This window comes from Hemibagrus wyckioides, linkage group LG12 (assembly GCF_019097595.1).
Source record: "Hemibagrus wyckioides isolate EC202008001 linkage group LG12, SWU_Hwy_1.0, whole genome shotgun sequence".
In the NCBI taxonomy this organism is placed as follows: Eukaryota; Metazoa; Chordata; class Actinopteri; order Siluriformes; family Bagridae; genus Hemibagrus; species Hemibagrus wyckioides.
Window position 1 is genome coordinate 12,085,573 of NC_080721.1, and position 18,151 is coordinate 12,103,723.

The following is an 18,151-nucleotide window of genomic DNA, read 5'->3' on the forward strand; positions in this document are numbered from 1 at the left end:
AAGACTCTGAAATGATGGGAGGAGTCAGAAAAAAGAGTGAATGAAATTTTTTAAAGTTGCATACTGTTTATTTGTGTTTATTATTAAACAATATTACATAAAAATGCTCTTTCAAAACATGTTATTCTTGCTTAGCCCTCCTACCTCAGGGGCTCTTAATTAGCCCCTGATCTTCCTTTTTAGAACAATTCCTTTCGTTTTATGTTTAGGTTTCGTTTTGTCTTCACATGAAAAGCTTCACATGACTTCCTGTCTCACATGAAAAGCTTTCGGTGACGTGTTTAGTCTACAGGTCTATCAGGTATGTATGGGATCTGTGAAGGCAGCAAGCGCCTTTAAATGCTTTATTTACTTCAGGAAGCCAAATTTAATTACATTATTTACATTAAATATACAAAAGGAATTAATCAGCTGGGAAATTGTTGTTGTTGTTGTGTGTTTTGCTGAACTGGGGCACTTCATTACACATTACTGTACATTTAGTTACTGTTGTACAGAGCAGACGGAGAAACAGCAGCCGAATGGATCAGCTGGACTTTATAACTCATGAGGAGCTGGTTGATTTTTTTCACCGCAAGAAGACGGAGATCTCTTGTATGGAGGAACCACACATCTTCCTCAAGCAGCTCCGAGACCACAACCTGGTACCTGAGGATCTCTACCAGGCAAGACAATCTTTTTACAACATGCATACATACATTTTAGGAAAGAGATAATTTGATTGACTTGAGTGTAGTGTACATTTATTTGTCGTGTCCAGCATGTCCAGAATTACCATGTGGGACCATGCGTTTCTGAGATAAATTACAGTACAAAATGTATGTGCATTAGCGCTCGTGACCGCGCTTACCCTCTAACCCCCCATCCCCCCACCCCCCATACACCTCCACATTATTTAAAATTGTATATTGTTTATTTATCCTTTATGAAAGATGCCTATTGGGTCAGTGCTGTGAGGTAAATCTGTTCATTTACCTTGTGCACTTTAACATGTTGAGAGCTCAGGTATTTGGGTCCAAGCTGTCTATATTTACATTTTAATTTACATTTCTGGTGATTTCATGTCAATAGCACCTTTAGAAATGTATTTACTGAGAAAAATGGTGACCTGTTCAATACTCTCTGTGCAGGAGGTAATAAAGAGGAAAAGTAAGAAGACAATACAGGACGGTGTGTATAAGATTTTGGACCGGGTGGAGAAAAAGGGAGGAGTGTACGTGAAAGAATTTTGGAGGTGTGTGTCAGAGGACCACATCCAGCAGGAATACCATGTTTTCCGCACACTGCTAAGGAACCTCCAGGATGGTCAGTCACTCCAACTTTTCACCTTTCTGTGCTAATCTCTTTTGTTATACCTCTGTTGTAGTCGAGACCTTTTTTTCTTTCATCCTGAACCCAATCCTAAAGGCTGTAGAGGCTCTTGTTTTAGGTTCCTTTAGGAAGCATGTAAAGCTTCCCGATGCAGAGAAACCACTTAGGAATAAGGATGGTGAGAAAGAAGGAAAGAAGCAAATGCAAATGGAGGGTACAAGAAAGAGAGGTGATGAAGAAATAAAGAAAGAGGAACCAGGCCCTTCATCAGGATCCAGCCAGAAGAAAGCAGCCAAGGAGCAGATTCTCTGTGAGTTTGTGGAAATGCTATATTTTAATTGATGGTTTATAATTACTTTAATTTCAGCATCAACACAATAATTGGAGCGTCACCTCATGATAGGTTTAGAAAAAGAATGTTTAAATGTTCACCTGCCTGAGGGACAGACACTGAGTTAGGCTTGTGGTGTGTTTTGGAGTATGGGAATTTATGGGTTAGCTTTTTATTTCTTTATATTGTAAGATCATATTGTATTACATATTTTATCAGTGGCGAACCGTGCATTCCACACCTAGGCCTTCACTGGTGTCCTTCCTGATTTAATCCACCTCTATACCATCATTATGACGCCAGGGCAATAGATACTAATAAACCGGTAAATAACAAAGTAAAAAAGAAATTATTCTACAGTATTTCACACCTCACAAGGAATAGTCCATTTTATTACGGTTACTTTTCTCAAAAAAGACATTCTTGATGATATATGCAGCAAACTGCAATCTCCAGAGGACGCAGCATCCGAAATGAGACACAGAGAATATAGAAACACTGTATAACAGTGCTCTTGTAGGGAACATGAATAAAATTACATTACATTACATTACATTCTTATTTGAAGAAACACACAGGCAGAAATCGTGGTCAAAAAACAAAGCGCGTGTCAAAACCAGGCAAACACTACAGTGAGGAAAACAAAACTGAAAGCGCAAAATGAAACCCGGAAAGCAGAACAGCAAGCAGGGTCATACACGAAACTCAGTATCAGAGGCTAGGCAGGATCAGTAACAGATAAACAGGCAATAATCATACACTTAAAGAGGCAAGGATTATCAGAACGCTCGGTATGTCATGTGGGAACGATACTTCATGTCAAACAATGCGAGCGTGGGGTATATACACTATATTGCCAAAAGTATTTGCTGACCCATCCAAATAATCAGAATCAGGTGTTCCAATCACTTCCATGGCCACAGGTGTATAAAATCAAGCACCTAGGCATGCAGACTGTTTTTACAAACATTTGTGAAAGAATGGGTCGCTCTCAGGAGCTCAGTGAATTCCAGCGTGGAACTGTGATAGGATGCCACCTGTGCAACAAATCCAGTCGTGAAATTTCCTCGCTCCTAAATATTCCACAGTCAACTGTCAGCTGTATTATAAGAACTTGGAAGTGTTTGGGAACGACGGCAACTCAGCCACGAAGTGGTAAATATATTAAAATGCAAGTCAGTGATTCAGATCACTGCTGTTTAGGCTGGCAGAGAAGGCCTTGCTGGCCCTGACGGTCCATCACTGTATTTTATTATTAACTAATATGCATGAATCAAGTTGCGTAAATTTAATATTTACAGATTCACATGTTTTGTTAGTCACTGTTATGTGTTTATTTAGGCCTACATTTTTTTAAAAAGCACAATCAAGACAAAATTAACAATAAGATGGATAGAAGAAACTGGTTTAGATTAACAGAAAGCAATGTTGGAAACAGTCTGACTGGCACTTACATAGGACATATCACAGAAACACTGATGTTGGATGTAAATGCAGGAGATGTCTTTGGGCATGCCAAAGTGTCTGAAGACATGGGTAAAGAGGGCTTCAGCCATTTCCATGGCTGTGGGCAGGCCCTTGAGGGGTATCAGCTTGCACGCCTTGGAAAACCAATCGACCATGACGAGAATGGTGGTGAAGCCATCCGATGTTGGCAGATTGGTAGCGAAGTCGATTCCCAGGTGGGACCAGGGTCGGTGGGGAATTGGGAGCGGCATGAGCTTGCCTTTCGGCAAATGGTGTGGTGTGGAAATTACGGCGCAGACGGGACATGCTTTCACGAACTGGAGCACCTCCATCATGTTGGGCCACCAATACTTGTTCTGGATGAGTGAGAGGGTTCGCTGACTGCCCAGATGGAGGGCAAGACTGCGTCTTACCCAGTCCAGAAGGGTAAGACGCAGCAAAGTGGTGACAGTGGAGGTCCTTCTGGACCTCCCGGCGGAGCAGGCTCTTCCGTAGTGGCAGCACAGATGTCTTTGTCAATAGTCCAGAGGAGAGGACAGATGAAGAGATTTGGAGGGAGTATGGGCTCACATTCTTTTGGTTGGGGATCTGGTGAGTGCATTCGAGATAGCGCATCGGCTTTAGTGTTTTTGTGCCCGGGACGGTAGGTGACTGTGAACCGGAAGCGGGTGAAGAAGAGCGCCCAGTGAGCTTGTCTTGGATTCAGGCGTTTAGCCTCCCTGAGGTATTGGAGTTTTTTGTGATCAGTAATCACCTCGAAGGGATGGATAGCTCCCTCCAACCAATGCCCCCACTCTTCCAGAGCCAGCTTGATGGCTAGTAATTCCCAGTTGCCAATGTCATAGTTTTGCTCCGCCAGGGATAGTTTTTTTGAAAAGAAGGAGCACGGACGGAGTGCCGGGGGCTCACCTCCCCGTTGGGACAGCACCGCTCCTACTCCTACAGCCGAAGCGTCTACCTCCACCACGAAAGGTCGGCTGGGATCAGGATGTAGCAGGGTAGGTGCGGAGCAGAATGCGGCTTTCAGCTTCTGGAAGGCTTCGACCGCGGAAGTCGTCCAGCTCAGCGCCTTGGGCTGATTGCGCAACAGCAATGTAAGAGGAGCTGTGTGTTTATTGTAGTCGGAAATGAAACGGCAGTAAAAGTTCGCAAACCCCAGGAAGCGCTGAAGGTCTTTGATGGTTTGCGGTTGCGGCCAGTATCTCACCGCTTCCACTTTGGATTGGTCCATTTGAATACCTTCCGTGGAGATCACATAGCCGAGAAACTGAATAACTGGTTGGTGGAACTCACACTTTTCAAGCTTGAGGTAAAGGTGGTGCCGGCGGAGACGTTCGAGTACCTGCCCGGACGTGGCGGATGTGCTCCAACCGGTTGGAGGAGTAGATGAGAATGTCATCGATATATACGATGATGAACCGGTGGAGCATGTCACGGAATATCTCATTCATAAGGTTCTGAAATACCGACGGGACATTAGAGAGTCCATATGGCATGACTCGGTACTCGTAGTGTCCAGATGGTGTGATGAACGCCGTCTTCCACTCATCACCTCACCGAATGTGGATTAGGTTATAGGCACTACTTAAGTCGAGCTTAGTGAAAATGTGGGCTCCACAGAGCTCTTCGAGTGCATTGCAGGCATGCTCACAGGCAGTAGTCGCTCCATCGATCAACACTTCCCGTACTCCAACAGATGTTGGGCTGGTGCAGCGCCAGCCAGGGGTGTCCCAGGACGACATCCACTCTGGACTCCTCCAGCACTAGGAGAGAGAGCGTCTCTTCATGCAGGCAGCCGATGCAGAGAGTCAGTTCTGTGGTTAACCACTGCACCAGTCCGTGACCCAGCGGTTTTCCATGGATCGTGGTTATCTGGTCGCGCGTCGGGCTCCTCTGGCAGGTGGATAAGAGGCGCCCGAGTCGAAGAGCACATTAACTGTGTGGTGGTGAGAGCCATAAATTAGTGTGGCATCATGATACCGAGGATTTGTAACGACAGAACTGAGATGGATCGTACTCACCGCCGGGCGTGGAGGATGGACTGGGCAGGTCTGGAGCGAGTGACCCGGCTCTCTGCAGTATAGGCACAAACCTTGTTGGAAACAGCGCTGGCATTCGTCAGTCGACAAGCGGTATACATCTGTTTGCATGGGCTCTTGTGCTGGGGAGTCCTCGCAGGGTGAGGTATCGGGGCTGTGTTTCTGCTTTACGGCGACCGCAGCCAGGTGTTGGGAAACGCTCTGCGCTTTCAGCATAAAGATTTCTAGGCCGACAGAGTCGTCGTATACCGCCATCTGCCGTTGGATCGCCAGCCGTAAACCCCGTCGGTAGGCCGTGAGTAGCGCCATCTTTTTCCAGCCACTAGATGGAAGTGATGGAAACGATGGAAACGGCTTGCCGTAGGCGGAACAACTCCTCATGCACTGAGAGGGCGGAAGAGCTTGTTCCGAAGACCGCCTTGAAGTGGGCTAAAAAGGCGTCCAGGGAGTCGAGTACCGGGCTCTTGGATGCCCACAGCGATTCCACCCAATGTCGCACGTCTCCAGACAACAGCAAGAGAAGGAAGGCGATCTTCACGCGGCCCCCAGGAAACTGGTGGGGAAGAGCATCAAAGTATAACTGACACTGCATCACAAAGCTCGGATATTCTGATACCTCACCCGCTTATGCCATCGGTATGGCCATGGGGCATGCTGGACTTAGCACAGACTCGAGGAGGCAGAGAGTGAATCAAATGCCACTTTATTATAACAAGGCAGGCAGAAGGCAAAAACGTAGTTCAGGCAAAAAGATGTAACTTATTCAGGCAGGTAAAAAGGTATCTCAGGCAGGCAGGCAAAACGTAATTCAGAGAACTAAGGCAAGAGACTGACTTACGGCACATATAGTTAACAGTCTTAATAATCGCCGCTGACACTGGCGAGTGAGAGCTTTAAATAGGCGCTGGGGAGATTGGGTGCAGGTGGCGCAATTAGTAATCAGGTGACTGAGAGCGGGGAAGTGCTCCTGGGGCCAGCATGCCCGTGACAGATACACCTTTATGTGTATATCATTAAACATTGTCCTAATAGTTATGTTACTATAATCTCTCATATTAGGACAATTATACATTTGTAATAAATCTATCTTTCTTCAATGGTACAAAAATTGAAAACCAGCTGAAGCTGCCGAATTGTATTTCCCTGTATTGAACGATAAACCAAAAATGAAAAAAGAAATACTTTTAAGATAAGATAAGATACTTTTTAATTTAAGATAAGAAATACTGCTATTACATAGAGTATAGATGTAAATAAAACATTTTTGACATCATGGTGCTTTATGGAAATAATAATCATCACTTAAATGTGTGATGAGTAAATCTGGATGATACTGTAAAAAAAAAAAAAAAAGAAATACTGGAAATTCAGTGTTGGGAAGGTTACTTTGGAAATGTAATCAGTTACAGATTACAAGTTACTCTGTTTAAAATGTAATAAGTAGTGTAACTTCAATTACTTTATAAAAGTAAAGTAACTGATTACACTTGATTACTTTTAAGTTTCTAATGGATAATTTCAACTAAATCATTTCCAAACATTTATCCCAGGCAGGGTTAACCTTACAGTAATACTCAACTCTGTTTACTGTTAGAATTTTAAATCTTTCATCACTTGAATTAAGATTATATTGATTTAATTTTAATCACAGCCACCACAAAACCAGAGTTCAGAACAAAAATGGTTTAATACTGTTTTAGGAATCAAATCTTTGAATAGCTATGACAGGACACACTGGCAAGTAACAATGCCTTGAAAAAAAATAAAAAACATAATCTGAACAGAGTCATCATAATGTACGCTACAGCGCTAAAATAACTAAGTTATATTAGATCTGACATTACCAACACATTTTCAAGGAGGAAAAGTGTGAGCTATATATTTTCTGTCAAAGGGTTCATAAATAGAAGTGTGCCTGGTAAAGGTAGCTAGCAGCAGGGACGATGCTAGGATTTCCATTTAAGGTGGGCTCAGCCCCCAATGAGGGTATAATAGTAAAAATAAATAAATAATAAAATAAAATAAAGGTTTGACTAACAGAGTAGGATGGTAAACTTATTGCAGTATTCCACTGTATTGCATAGATGTGTATTTGAGTATTGAGTATTACATTTGAGTATTGAACAAGCCAAATAAGAGTCTTCCTGATCACTCACTCTCTCTCTCTCTCTCTCTCTCACACACACACACACACACACACACACACTTGTCCTCTGATCCTCGCTCGGTCTGCGGATTGAAGAACGTGCTGGAAGATGGGGAGGAGCCGAAGAGCCGCCGTTTTCATATGAAATTTAAAGGGGACTGAGGCGATCATGAATTCGTGTAGAGTTTATGGAGAATTGCAGAATTTTTAGGGGGGCTGAGTGGAAATGTTAGGGGGGCTCAAGCCCCCCTAAAAATGGCCTAGTGACGCCCATGGCTAGCAGACTAGCTAATTTGTCCTGAATGTTTTGAATACAGGTCTTGAGTACACTATGAGCTCGATGAACGCGCAGGCGCGTTTAAGTGGATTTTTTTCCACATAGCAGCTACAATAAATCAACTGACCACTCCGTCACTTTTTATTATACAGAAGCGAGTAATATATCATTCGAAACTAAAGGGTCTGTTTTTATTTCTGTACACTCACAATAATGACAGAAATTATACATTTTAAATATATTATAAAATACAGACAGGCTAGGTTCCATACCTGCAGATGTTTCCTCAGGTTCAACACTGAAGCCTTTGATGCTGAAAGCATTTTAACAGCTAGCAAACTAATTTCCCCCTGAACTGTTATATTTGCCCCTTATCAGATTTCAGGATGAAATTATTTTTAAATTTCCAGGACTGAAATGCATTTTTATCACTCGCCATGGTGGTCACTCTCAGACAGTGTAGTAGCCTAAAGCTTTCAGCAGCAATGTGGATTAATGCAATTGGCAGACGCGCCGCAAAATTCAAACCAGAGAACCAATCAAAATCATCAGAATAGCACCGCTTTAAAAAACTCGAACAACAAATTAATATTATTCAACATATACTAGTTTTTTAAAGAAAATATTCAGATGTAACTCTATTTGTAATCTTTAACATTTTCATAAGTAACTGTAATTTAGTTACACATTTTTTCTAAGTAACTGTAACGAGTTACTGTTACATTTATTTTGTTTTTAAATTACGTAACGCTGTTATATGTAACTAGTTACTCCACAACACTGTGGAAACCTGCATGGTATATGGGTAATTTACTTACAGTACTATAAGGTCATTTAAAAAGAAAAAACTCCAGGATGGTCAGTCACTCCATCTCTTCACCTTTCTGTGCTAATCTCTTTTGTTATACCTCTGTTGTAGTCGAGACCTTTTTTTCTTTCATCCTGAACCCAATCCTAAAGGCTGTAGAGGCTCTTGTTTTAGGTTCCTTTAAGAAGCATGTAAAGCTTCCCGATGCAGAGAAACCACTTAGGAATAAGGATGGTGAGAAAGAAGGAAAGAAGCAAATGCAAATGGAGGGTACAAGAAAGAGAGGTGATGAAGAAATAAAGAAAGAGAAACCAGGCCCTTCATCAGGATCCAGCCAGAAGGAACCAGCCAAGGAGCAGATTCTCTGTGAGTTTGTGGAAATGCTATATTTTAATTGATGGTTTATAATTACTTTAATTTCAGCATCAACACAATAATTGGAGCGTCACCTCATGATAGGTTTAGAAAAAGAATGTTTAAATGTTCACCTGCCTGAGGGACAGACACTGAGTTAGGCTTGTGGTGTGTTTTGGAGTATGGGAATTTATGGGTTAGCTTTTTATTTCTTTATATTGTAAGATCATATTGTATTACATATTTTATCAGTGGCGAACCGTGCATTCCACACCTAGGCCTTCACTGGTGTCCTTCCTGATTTAATCCACCTCTATACCATCATTATGACGCCAGGGCAATAGATACTAATAAACCGGTAAATAACAAAGTAAAAAAGAAATTATTCTACAGTATTTCACACCTCACAAGGAATAGTCCATTTTATTACGGTTACTTTTCTCAAAAAAGACATTCTTGATGATATATGCAGCAAACTGCAATCTCCAGAGGACGCAGCATCCGAAATGAGACACAGAGAATATAGAAACACTGTATAACAGTGCATTGTGTCACAGGATCTTGTAGGGAACATGAATAAAATTACATTAAATTACAGGGTCATAAAATTACATAAAATGACATTACAGGGTCATACACGAAACTCAGTATCAGAGGCTAGGCAGGATCAGTAACAGGTGAACAGGCAATAATCATACACTTAAAGAGGCAAGGATTATCAGAACACTCGGTATGTCATGTGGGGACGATACTTCGCGTCAAACAATGCGAGCGTGGGGTATAAATGTTCGTGTGAAACAGGTGCGTGTCTTGCACATGACTAGTTAGTATTCTGGGGAAGGCTCGCGTGGTGCTGGGATGTGACAAAGCTACAGGCACCTGCACTTTTAATTCTGAAGGCCTTATGGCTGGGCAACACATGATGTCAGCCACTAGCTGAAATATGATTGGATAAATACTCTTATCATAAATATACACTGCTGGAAGCAGCACAACTGAGAGAAAAGCTATGAAATGTAGAGAATAGACTATTGGGAATAATTTAATACACATTCATGGAAAAATATTTTAAATATATTAAAATGCAAGTCAGTGATTCAGATCACTGCTGTTTAGGCCAGCAGAGAAGGCCTTGCTGGACCTGACGGTCCGCCACTGTATTTTATTATTAACTAATATGTATGAATCAAGTTGCATAAATGTAATATTTACAGATTCACATGTTTTGTTAGTCACTGTTATGTGTTTATTTAGGCCTACATTTTTTTTTTTTTTAAAAAAAAGCACAATCAAGACAAAATTAACAATAAGGTGGATAGAAGAAACTGGTTTATATGAACAGGAAGCAATGTTGGAAACAAAACATTTGCAGTCTGACTGGCACTTATATACGACATATCACAGAAACACTGGCGTTGGATGTAAATGCAGGAGATGGTTAGGTGCTGTGGTGAGGCATTCTGAGAAATGGAGTTTAAGCCAGAAGACAGCAGTGTCAAGTCAAGTCATTTCAACCACATATAGCTGACGCAGTACATAGTGAAAGGAAACAACATTTCTCCAGGACCCTGGTGCTACATAAAAATACAACATATATTTACAAAGATTACACAGAAACAACACAGAACTAGGATACAGGTTTGTCCTAGCCCCATAAAGTGCAACATGTGCAACCAGGTGCAAACAGAGCAAAGACAAGAAGTACAAAAAAAAACCCAACAGAAGACAGGACACATAAGGCCGAAGAAGAAAATGTGCAATGAAACAAAATGAAATGATGTGAAACTGGTGAACTGTGTAAACCTTTTTTCTTTCTGTGTAAACCTCGCTTCTTTCTCTTAGCCTCGCTGTACAAGAAAAAAAAGATTCCTGTTACCTGCGGAGGAAAAAAAGGCAAATTATATCGAGGCAAGCTTGCCAAAGGTACACCTTTATGTTTATATCATTAAACATTGTCCTAATAGTTATGTTACTATAATCTCTCATATTAGGACAATTATACATTTGTAATAAATCTCTAATAAAGATTTCTGTTATATGATTATACATGATGTAACATTTGATCCAAATTTTCTTCAGTGGTACAAAAATTGAAAGCCAGCTGAAGCTGCAGAATTTTATTTCCCTGTATTGAACGATAAACAACAAAATGACAAAAAATGCAAGATAAGAAACACTGCTATTACATAGAGTATAGATGTAAATACAATGTTTTTGACATTATGGTGCTTGTTATGGAAATAATAATCATCACTTAAATGTGTGATGAGTAAATCTGGATGATACTGTAAAAAAAAAAGAAATACTGGAAATTACATTAACCTATGACATATGGGTAATTTACTTACAGTACTATAAGGTCATTTAAAAAGAAAAAAATGTACAGTAAACAACTGAAAGACATTTATTGCATATGTTACATAAATAAAATAACACAGAATATAATACACTAGCTCATGCTGGATGTTTGGGGGACAAAGTTAGGGAGGACAGATTATGATGGTTTGGACATGTTCAGAGGAGGGAGAGTGAGTATATCGGTAGGAGAATGATGGACATGGAGGCCAGGCAGGAGGCAAAATAAGGCCAAAGAGGAGGTATGTGGATGTAATAAATGAGGATATGAAGCTGGTGTTGAGGATGCAGAAGATAGGGATAGGTGGAGAGAGATGATTCACTGTGGTGACCCCTGAAGGGAAAAGAAAAAATTACATTTACTCATTTGGACTGTTAAGGGTCTTGCTCAAGGACTACCATGTCAGTTGGGCAGTACTGGCATACACACTACTCACAAAAAGTTAAGGATATTCGGCTTTCAGGTGAAATTTCAGGATGCACCTAAAATGCACTATAACCTTTCCAGGTGAACTTAATTTGACCTTCTCTACACTTTTGAATGCACATGTCCAACTGTTCAGTGTTTCAGTACTTTTTGCATAACTTGCTGTTCTCTAACAAGGTGCTTAACGGCAAAATTCACAACTGGTGTTTGATCCATGAATCGACCAATAAATCTTCTGGTTCCATTAGAATTGGTATTTAAACAGTCCTCTTCATCATGCTGTTCACATTTTGACATCATGAGACCAAGACCACACCTAACAACTGATCAACAGTACCTCGCCATTGTGAGGCTTCAAACAGGATGTTCTCAGAGGGAAGTGGCCACTGACCTTACAGTGTCACAGAGTGTCATCAGCAGGTTGCGACAGATATACAGAGAGACTGGAAGAGTCACAGAAAGGCATAGAAGTGGACATCCTTTGGCCACATCCCACGTTGATGAACGCTTCATTGTGAACAGTGCCTTGCGGAACCGAATGATGAATGCCACTCAACTCCAGGCACATTTAAGGGAGGTGAGAGGCACCCAAGTGTCACATCAGACCATTCAAAACCGTTTACATCAGCATGGTATGCGTGCTAGAAGACCTGCAAGGGTACCTGACCACACCACCAGGCACAGGCGTCATCGTTACACTGGACGAGGGACCAGTGGGCCTCAGTGCTGTTCTCTGATGAAAGTCGATTCACATTGAGCAGAAATGATGACCACCGACGATGTTGGAGACGTCAAGGAGAGCGCTATGCATCAGCCACTGTTGTGGTGTTACAGTCTGGGCAGGTGTGTCCACTCAATACAGAACTGCCCTACATCTTGTGAATGGTACAGTGACAAGCCAATACTACCTGAATAACATCATTAATCCAGTCATTGTGCCCCTGCATGAACAACACAGGCCTAATTTCATCTTCATGGACGACAATGCTCCAGCTCATCGAGGTCGCATCATTAGGGAACGGCTGCTGGAGGCTGGGGTACCTCAAATGGAGTGGCCTGCACTTTCTCCAGACCTGAGTCCTATAGAAAACCTACGGGATCAGCTGAGTCGCTGTGTAGAGGCTCGTAACCCTGCACCCCAGAACCTCAATGACCTGAGGGCCGCCCTTCAAGAAGAGTGGAATGCCAAGCATTAGCAGACAATAAATTGACTCATGAACAGCATGAGACGTCGTTGTCAAGCTGTAATTGATGGTCAAGGGCACATGACAAATTATAGAGACATTGACATTTTTTGTTGTGGTATATCCACCACTGTTGTTGGCTTTTGTTTCAATAAATTGTTTGAGATGAGGAAATCACCATTGCATGCTTCTACTTAAATGCCCTACTTTCATGATATAATATCACTGTAGTGTGAACTTTTTACATTTTCCAGAAATCTCACCCAAAACCAAATATCCTTAACTTTTTGTGAGTAGTGTATATACAGTGCACCTAGTAAGGGATTCACAGCGCTTCACTTTTTCCACATGTTGTTATATTACAGCCTCATTCCAAAATGGATTAAATTCATTATTTTTCTTATAATTCTATATATTATAAGATATATATATATATATATATTATAAAATACCCCATAATGACAACGTGAAAGAAGTTTATTTGAAATCTTTGCAAATTTAGTAAAAATAAAATAAAAAAAACATGTACATAAGTATTTACAGCCTTTGCTCAATACTTTGTTGAAGCACCTTTGGCACCTATTACAGCCTCAAGTCTCTCTGAGAATGATGCTACAAGCTTGGCACACCTATTTTTGGGCAGTTTCTCCCATTCTTCTTTGCAGGACCTTTCAAGCTCCATCAGGTTGAATGGGGATCACTGGTGCACAGCTATTTTCAGATCTCTCCTGAGATGTTCAATCAGGTTCAAGTCTGTTACCATCAGGTTCTTGGTCACCTCCCTGACTAAGGCCCTTCTCCCCTGATAACTCAGTTTGGCCGGGTGGTCCACTCTGAAGAGTCCTAGTGGTTCAAAACTTCTTCTATTTACAGAAGGCCACTGTGTACTCATTGGGACCATCAATGCTGAAGAAATTTTTCTGTACCCTTCCCCAGATCCGTGCCTTGATACAATCCGGTCTTGGATGTCTACAGACAATTCCTTGGACTTCATGGCTTGGTTTGTGCTCTGACATGCACTGTTAACTGTGGGACCTTATACAGACATGTGTGAGCCTTTCCAAATCATGTCCAGTCAACTGAATTTACCACAGGTGGACTCCAATCAAGTTGTAGAAACATCTCAAGGATGATCAGTGAAAAACAAGATGCAGCTGAGCTCAATTTTTCAGCATCATGGCAAAGGCTGTGAATACTTATGTACATGTTTTTATTTTTAATAAATTTTTTAAAAGATTTCAAACAATCTTCTTTCACATTGTCATTATGGGGTATTGTTTGTAGAATTTTGAGGAAAATAATGACTTTAATCCATTATGGAATAAGGCCATAACATAACTTCTTCTTCTTCTTCCTCTTCTTCTTTTTCTTCTTCTTCTTCTTCTATCTTCTCTCGGCTGCTCCCTTTAGGGGTCGCCACAGCGGATCATATTTCTCCATCTCAATCTGTCCTCTGCATCTCCCTCTGTCTCACCAATCCCCTGCATGTCTTCCCTCAACACATCCATAAACCTCATCCTTGGCCTTCCTCTTCTCCTCTTTCTTGATGGTTCCATCCTCAGCATTTTTCTTCCAATATAATCCGTATCCCTCCTCTGCACATGCCCAAACCATCTCAATCTCACCTCTCTTACTTTGTCTCCAAACCGCCCCACCTGTGCTGTCCCTCTAATACACTCATTTCTAATCCTCCTCATCCTCATCACTACCAACGCAAATCACAGCATCTTCAACTCTTCCACCTCTAGCTCTGCCTCCTGTCTTTTTGTCAGCGCCATATTGCTGCACACTGATCATTACCTCTCCTTTTAGCCTAGCCTCCACTATTCTTTCCCATATCTTCATGATGTGACCAATCAACTTTATCCCTCTGTAGTTACTGCAGGTCTGCACATCTCCCTTATTCTTTAAAAATTGGTACCAGTACACTTCTTCTCCACTCATCTGGCATCCTCTCACTTTCCAAGATTTTGTTAAACAACTTGGTAAAAAATTCCACTGCCATCTCTCCTAAACATCTCCATGCCTCCACTGATATGTCACCTGGGCCAACTGTCTTTCCACTCTTCATCCTCCTAATAGCCGTCCTCACTTCATCCTTACTAATCCCTTTAACTTCCTGATGGAATAGTAACTTCCACTATTTCCACATCATCCAGCCTTCTCTCTCTCTCTCTCTCTCTCTCTCTCTCTCTCATTCTCTTCATTCATCAGCCCCTCAAAATACTCCATCCACCTTCTCAACACACTCTCCTTGCTTGTCAGCACACTCTTTTTCACCAGCCTCTTTCTCCTTATACTTTCCTGTACTTCCTCATTCCACCACAGTCTCTTTGTCTTCTTTCCTCTGTCCAGACTTCACACCTAGTAAATCTCCCCCCAGAAGTTTTGTTTCAGCTGGAAGAAATCTGATGTGTTGTCAAGAGGAATGCTAGTTACTCCACCCACTGATAAATGTTGTTGTTATGGCAACCAGCTAGTGATTGGAGGCTTGCAGAGATAAAATGGCTGTACGTGTGAACGGAGCTTAAGGCTTCGAGTTACACCTCAGACGGTTGTGTCTTCAAATCCAAGGTCCTCGAGCAAGTCCTTAACCTACAGTTCAGTCGAATCAGACAAACAGACTATACTTTGTTATTTTATACTTTCATCCTCATACAAAAATACACTGGTCACAAGGAATTTGCTCCAAAAATTAATTTATAAACTTTAATTTAAATAAAGTGTTGTTCCTATAGGAGAAGAGTGCATTTTGTCCCGGCGCCAGTGGTTCACCCCAGTTGAGTTTGAGAGAATTTCAGGAAAGGAAAGTTACAAGAACTGGAAACTCAGCATCCGCTACCAAGGCGTCCCACTGCAGGAACTAATAAAGGTAAAACTACTTTTTAACAGTCACTATGAACACACCAATTATGATGAAACAGTACACTAAAAGGGAAACACACTGACCGACCTATAATAACATATTTATTAAAAATGAGTGTTCTTTCTTTTTGTCCTATTTTCTCTTAATTCTCTTTTTTCCCTTTTTTTTTGTAAGGCGGGTCGTTTGAAGTGTCCACGCAAGTTCAAATGCTCCAGTCGTTAGGTGCTGTGTCTGTTTACTTTTTTTTCCAAATGTATCATGCATTAAACATTTTGTTATGCTTTTATTCAGTAAGAATATGAATAAAAATTGAGTAAAAATATATGTATATTTTCTTATTGCAGAGACAGTCTGTTTCTAGCCCTGTGGTGGAAACTTACAGCCCATTTTAGTATACACAGGCCCTTATTTACATTTTCTTTTTTAAAATTATTATATTAATTAATTTTAATTAATTAATTATTATTATGAAGAAATTTCTTGTTTTTTCTACAGCATAGAAATTGTCTCTGTAAGAACTTTTTAAAGTTTAGAATACAGGGGGAAAATAATGCCGGGACATTTTGTTGTTGTTTTTGACCTTTTCTTTTTGTGATTTTCTTCTTCCATGTTTTGCCTGTTTGATATATTTTGAATATTTTCCGTGATTGTGACCACAAAATGCTTTGTTTAAGACCAAGAAATTCGTTGTTTCGACTGAATAAACAATTTATCTAGCACAGACATTCTGTCAGTCCACCTGTGTCTGTCTCAATAAACTGAAAACGCACTGCTACTCGAACCCTGACTCTGTGTGGTTCTTTTGGCACTACTTTGTCCCTGATATATCAGATTGGAGTGGCAGTCTTGTCCTTGTGTTTTGTGTGTATTGTAACAGTAGGTGGAAGTGGTCAGTCTGAGCAAACTCACAATGATTGGATGTATGATGGTGTTTTTGTACAACCTTTTATTGATAATTTAGCAGGTTGGGTCGAGGGACAGAAACAGTAGTGTAAATTCAATCAGTAATAAAGGGTTTCAGTGTCTAAGTCAAGCTTGCTATAGTAACTAATAGTTTCCAATGTATTTTACCTTTTGTCCCAACACTCTAACTTGCATAACTTTATAGGAGAGCCAAATGACCACTTTTTTGGGATGGTGGTGGCTCAAGTGGTTAAGGCTCTGGGTCACTGACTGGAAGATGGGGGGTTCAAGCCCCAGCACCACTAAGTTGCCACTGTTGGGCCCTTGAGCAAGGCCCTTAACCCTCTCTGCTGCAGGGGCGCTGTATCATGGCTGACCCTGCGCTCTGACCCCAACCTCCAAGGATGGGCTATGTGAAGAAAAGAATTTCACTGTGCCGTAATGTATATGTGACAAATAAAGGCTAATTATTATTATGTTCAAAATATATGTTTCTTTTATTTTAGGGTCAAATATGAGAGTCATAAATCATATGAAACCTGATGCGTGCATCACCATGGTTACCGAGCTAGTCCTGAGTTCAGGATATTGCTTGCTACCAGTGTACTGTATTTCAGGATTAATATCCATATTAAATCATTTATTTGAGGCTAACATCAGCAGGTGCAGTGTCCAACACTGTTTCATCACTCAGTCAAAATGACAATATTAAAGTGTCAATTTTCAAATTGGTGATAAAGTGTCAGTGTGAAGTCCAGAGTTTAACAAGAAACACTTTGTGTACTTTCAGGAAGCCAAAGATTACATTAAATATACAAAAGGAAATTTTTTTTGTTGTTGTGCGTTTAGATAGATAGATAGATAGATAGATAGATAGATAGATAGATAGATAGATAGATAGATAGATAGATAGATGACAGAGATAGATAGATAGATAGATAGATAGATAGATAGATAGATAGATAGATAGATAGATAGATAGATAGATAGATAGATAGATGACAGAGATAGATAGATAGATAGATAGATAGATAGATAGATAGATAGATAGATAGATAGATAGATAGATAGATAGATAGATAGATAGATAGATAGATAGATACCTTTAAACAAGAGTTTAAAGGTACAGACCTAGTGAGGTGAAAAAAAACATTTATGTGCAGAACTGCAGTTGCAACTGGTGCACTACATTACACATTATAGAGATGACATCATAAACTGTGGTAATTATCCAGGTAGTAAAGGTTATCAGCAGTTTTTTTATTCCACCTGACACAGCTTTACGAGGTAAAATGTAGAGATGTGTGGTTATGCAATAGATGGTGGCCGTGTACAAACAGAGCAGTTTGGATTTACATGTGGGATTGATTGTTGTGTACAGCTGTGTGGTAAATACCAGCTTCCTCATATACACTAGAGTACAAATGTACACATGATAATCCTGTTCTGCACACACATTGAAGGAAAAGACTCCTGGTCTAGTCTTTAAAACTGTTCATTAAACTGTTATTTCACCCCATGGTCTCCCAAAACCCTCCTTATATAGTGAAAACACTTTTTTTTTTTAATCTAAATGTCTTATAAAATAGTTCACATTTAGTTTATAATATATAAACAGCATTTCTGGCAAAAGAAGAACGTATTGAACTTATTCCCAAGACTGGATCAGGAAGGTGTCGCAAG

At 40.6% G+C, this 18,151-nt stretch overlaps 1 protein-coding gene across 4 annotated transcripts; it reads left to right on the forward strand.

The window, feature by feature from the left end:
• Positions 1–221: 221 nt before the first annotated feature.
• LOC131362749 (nuclear body protein SP140-like protein) lies at positions 222–16,340 on the forward strand. Of its 4 annotated transcripts, none has more exons than XM_058404987.1 (8): positions 222–301; positions 498–665; positions 1,131–1,305; positions 1,430–1,621; positions 8,554–8,745; positions 10,576–10,656; positions 15,438–15,571; positions 15,740–16,340. In XM_058404987.1, the coding sequence occupies exons 2-8, from the start codon at positions 522–524 to the stop codon at positions 15,785–15,787; spliced, it is 966 nt and encodes a 321-aa protein (XP_058260970.1). In that variant the 5' UTR covers positions 222–301; positions 498–521; the 3' UTR covers positions 15,788–16,340. The 4 variants fall into 4 exon arrangements, with proteins under 4 accessions (XP_058260970.1, XP_058260968.1, XP_058260971.1 ...); XM_058404985.1 differs by having other exon boundaries at positions 236–301; positions 484–665; XM_058404986.1 differs by having other exon boundaries at positions 265–665; positions 15,740–15,787; positions 15,910–16,340.
• Positions 16,341–18,151: the final 1,811 nt, after the last annotated feature.

What these genes read in the sequence shown, in the direction of transcription:
- LOC131362749 (XM_058404987.1), top strand. Translation starts at nt 522, where the DNA reads ATGGATCAGCTGGACTTTATAACTCATGAGGAGCTGGTTGATTTTTTT. An exon ending in TCGAGGCAAGCTTGCCAAAG is followed by an intron (nt 10,657 to 15,437) that starts GTACACCTTTAT and finishes TTGTTCCTATAG; the next exon opens with GAGAAGAGTGCATTTTGTCC. An exon ending in CACTGCAGGAACTAATAAAG is followed by an intron (nt 15,572 to 15,739) that starts GTAAAACTACTT and finishes TTTTTTTGTAAG; the next exon opens with GCGGGTCGTTTGAAGTGTCC.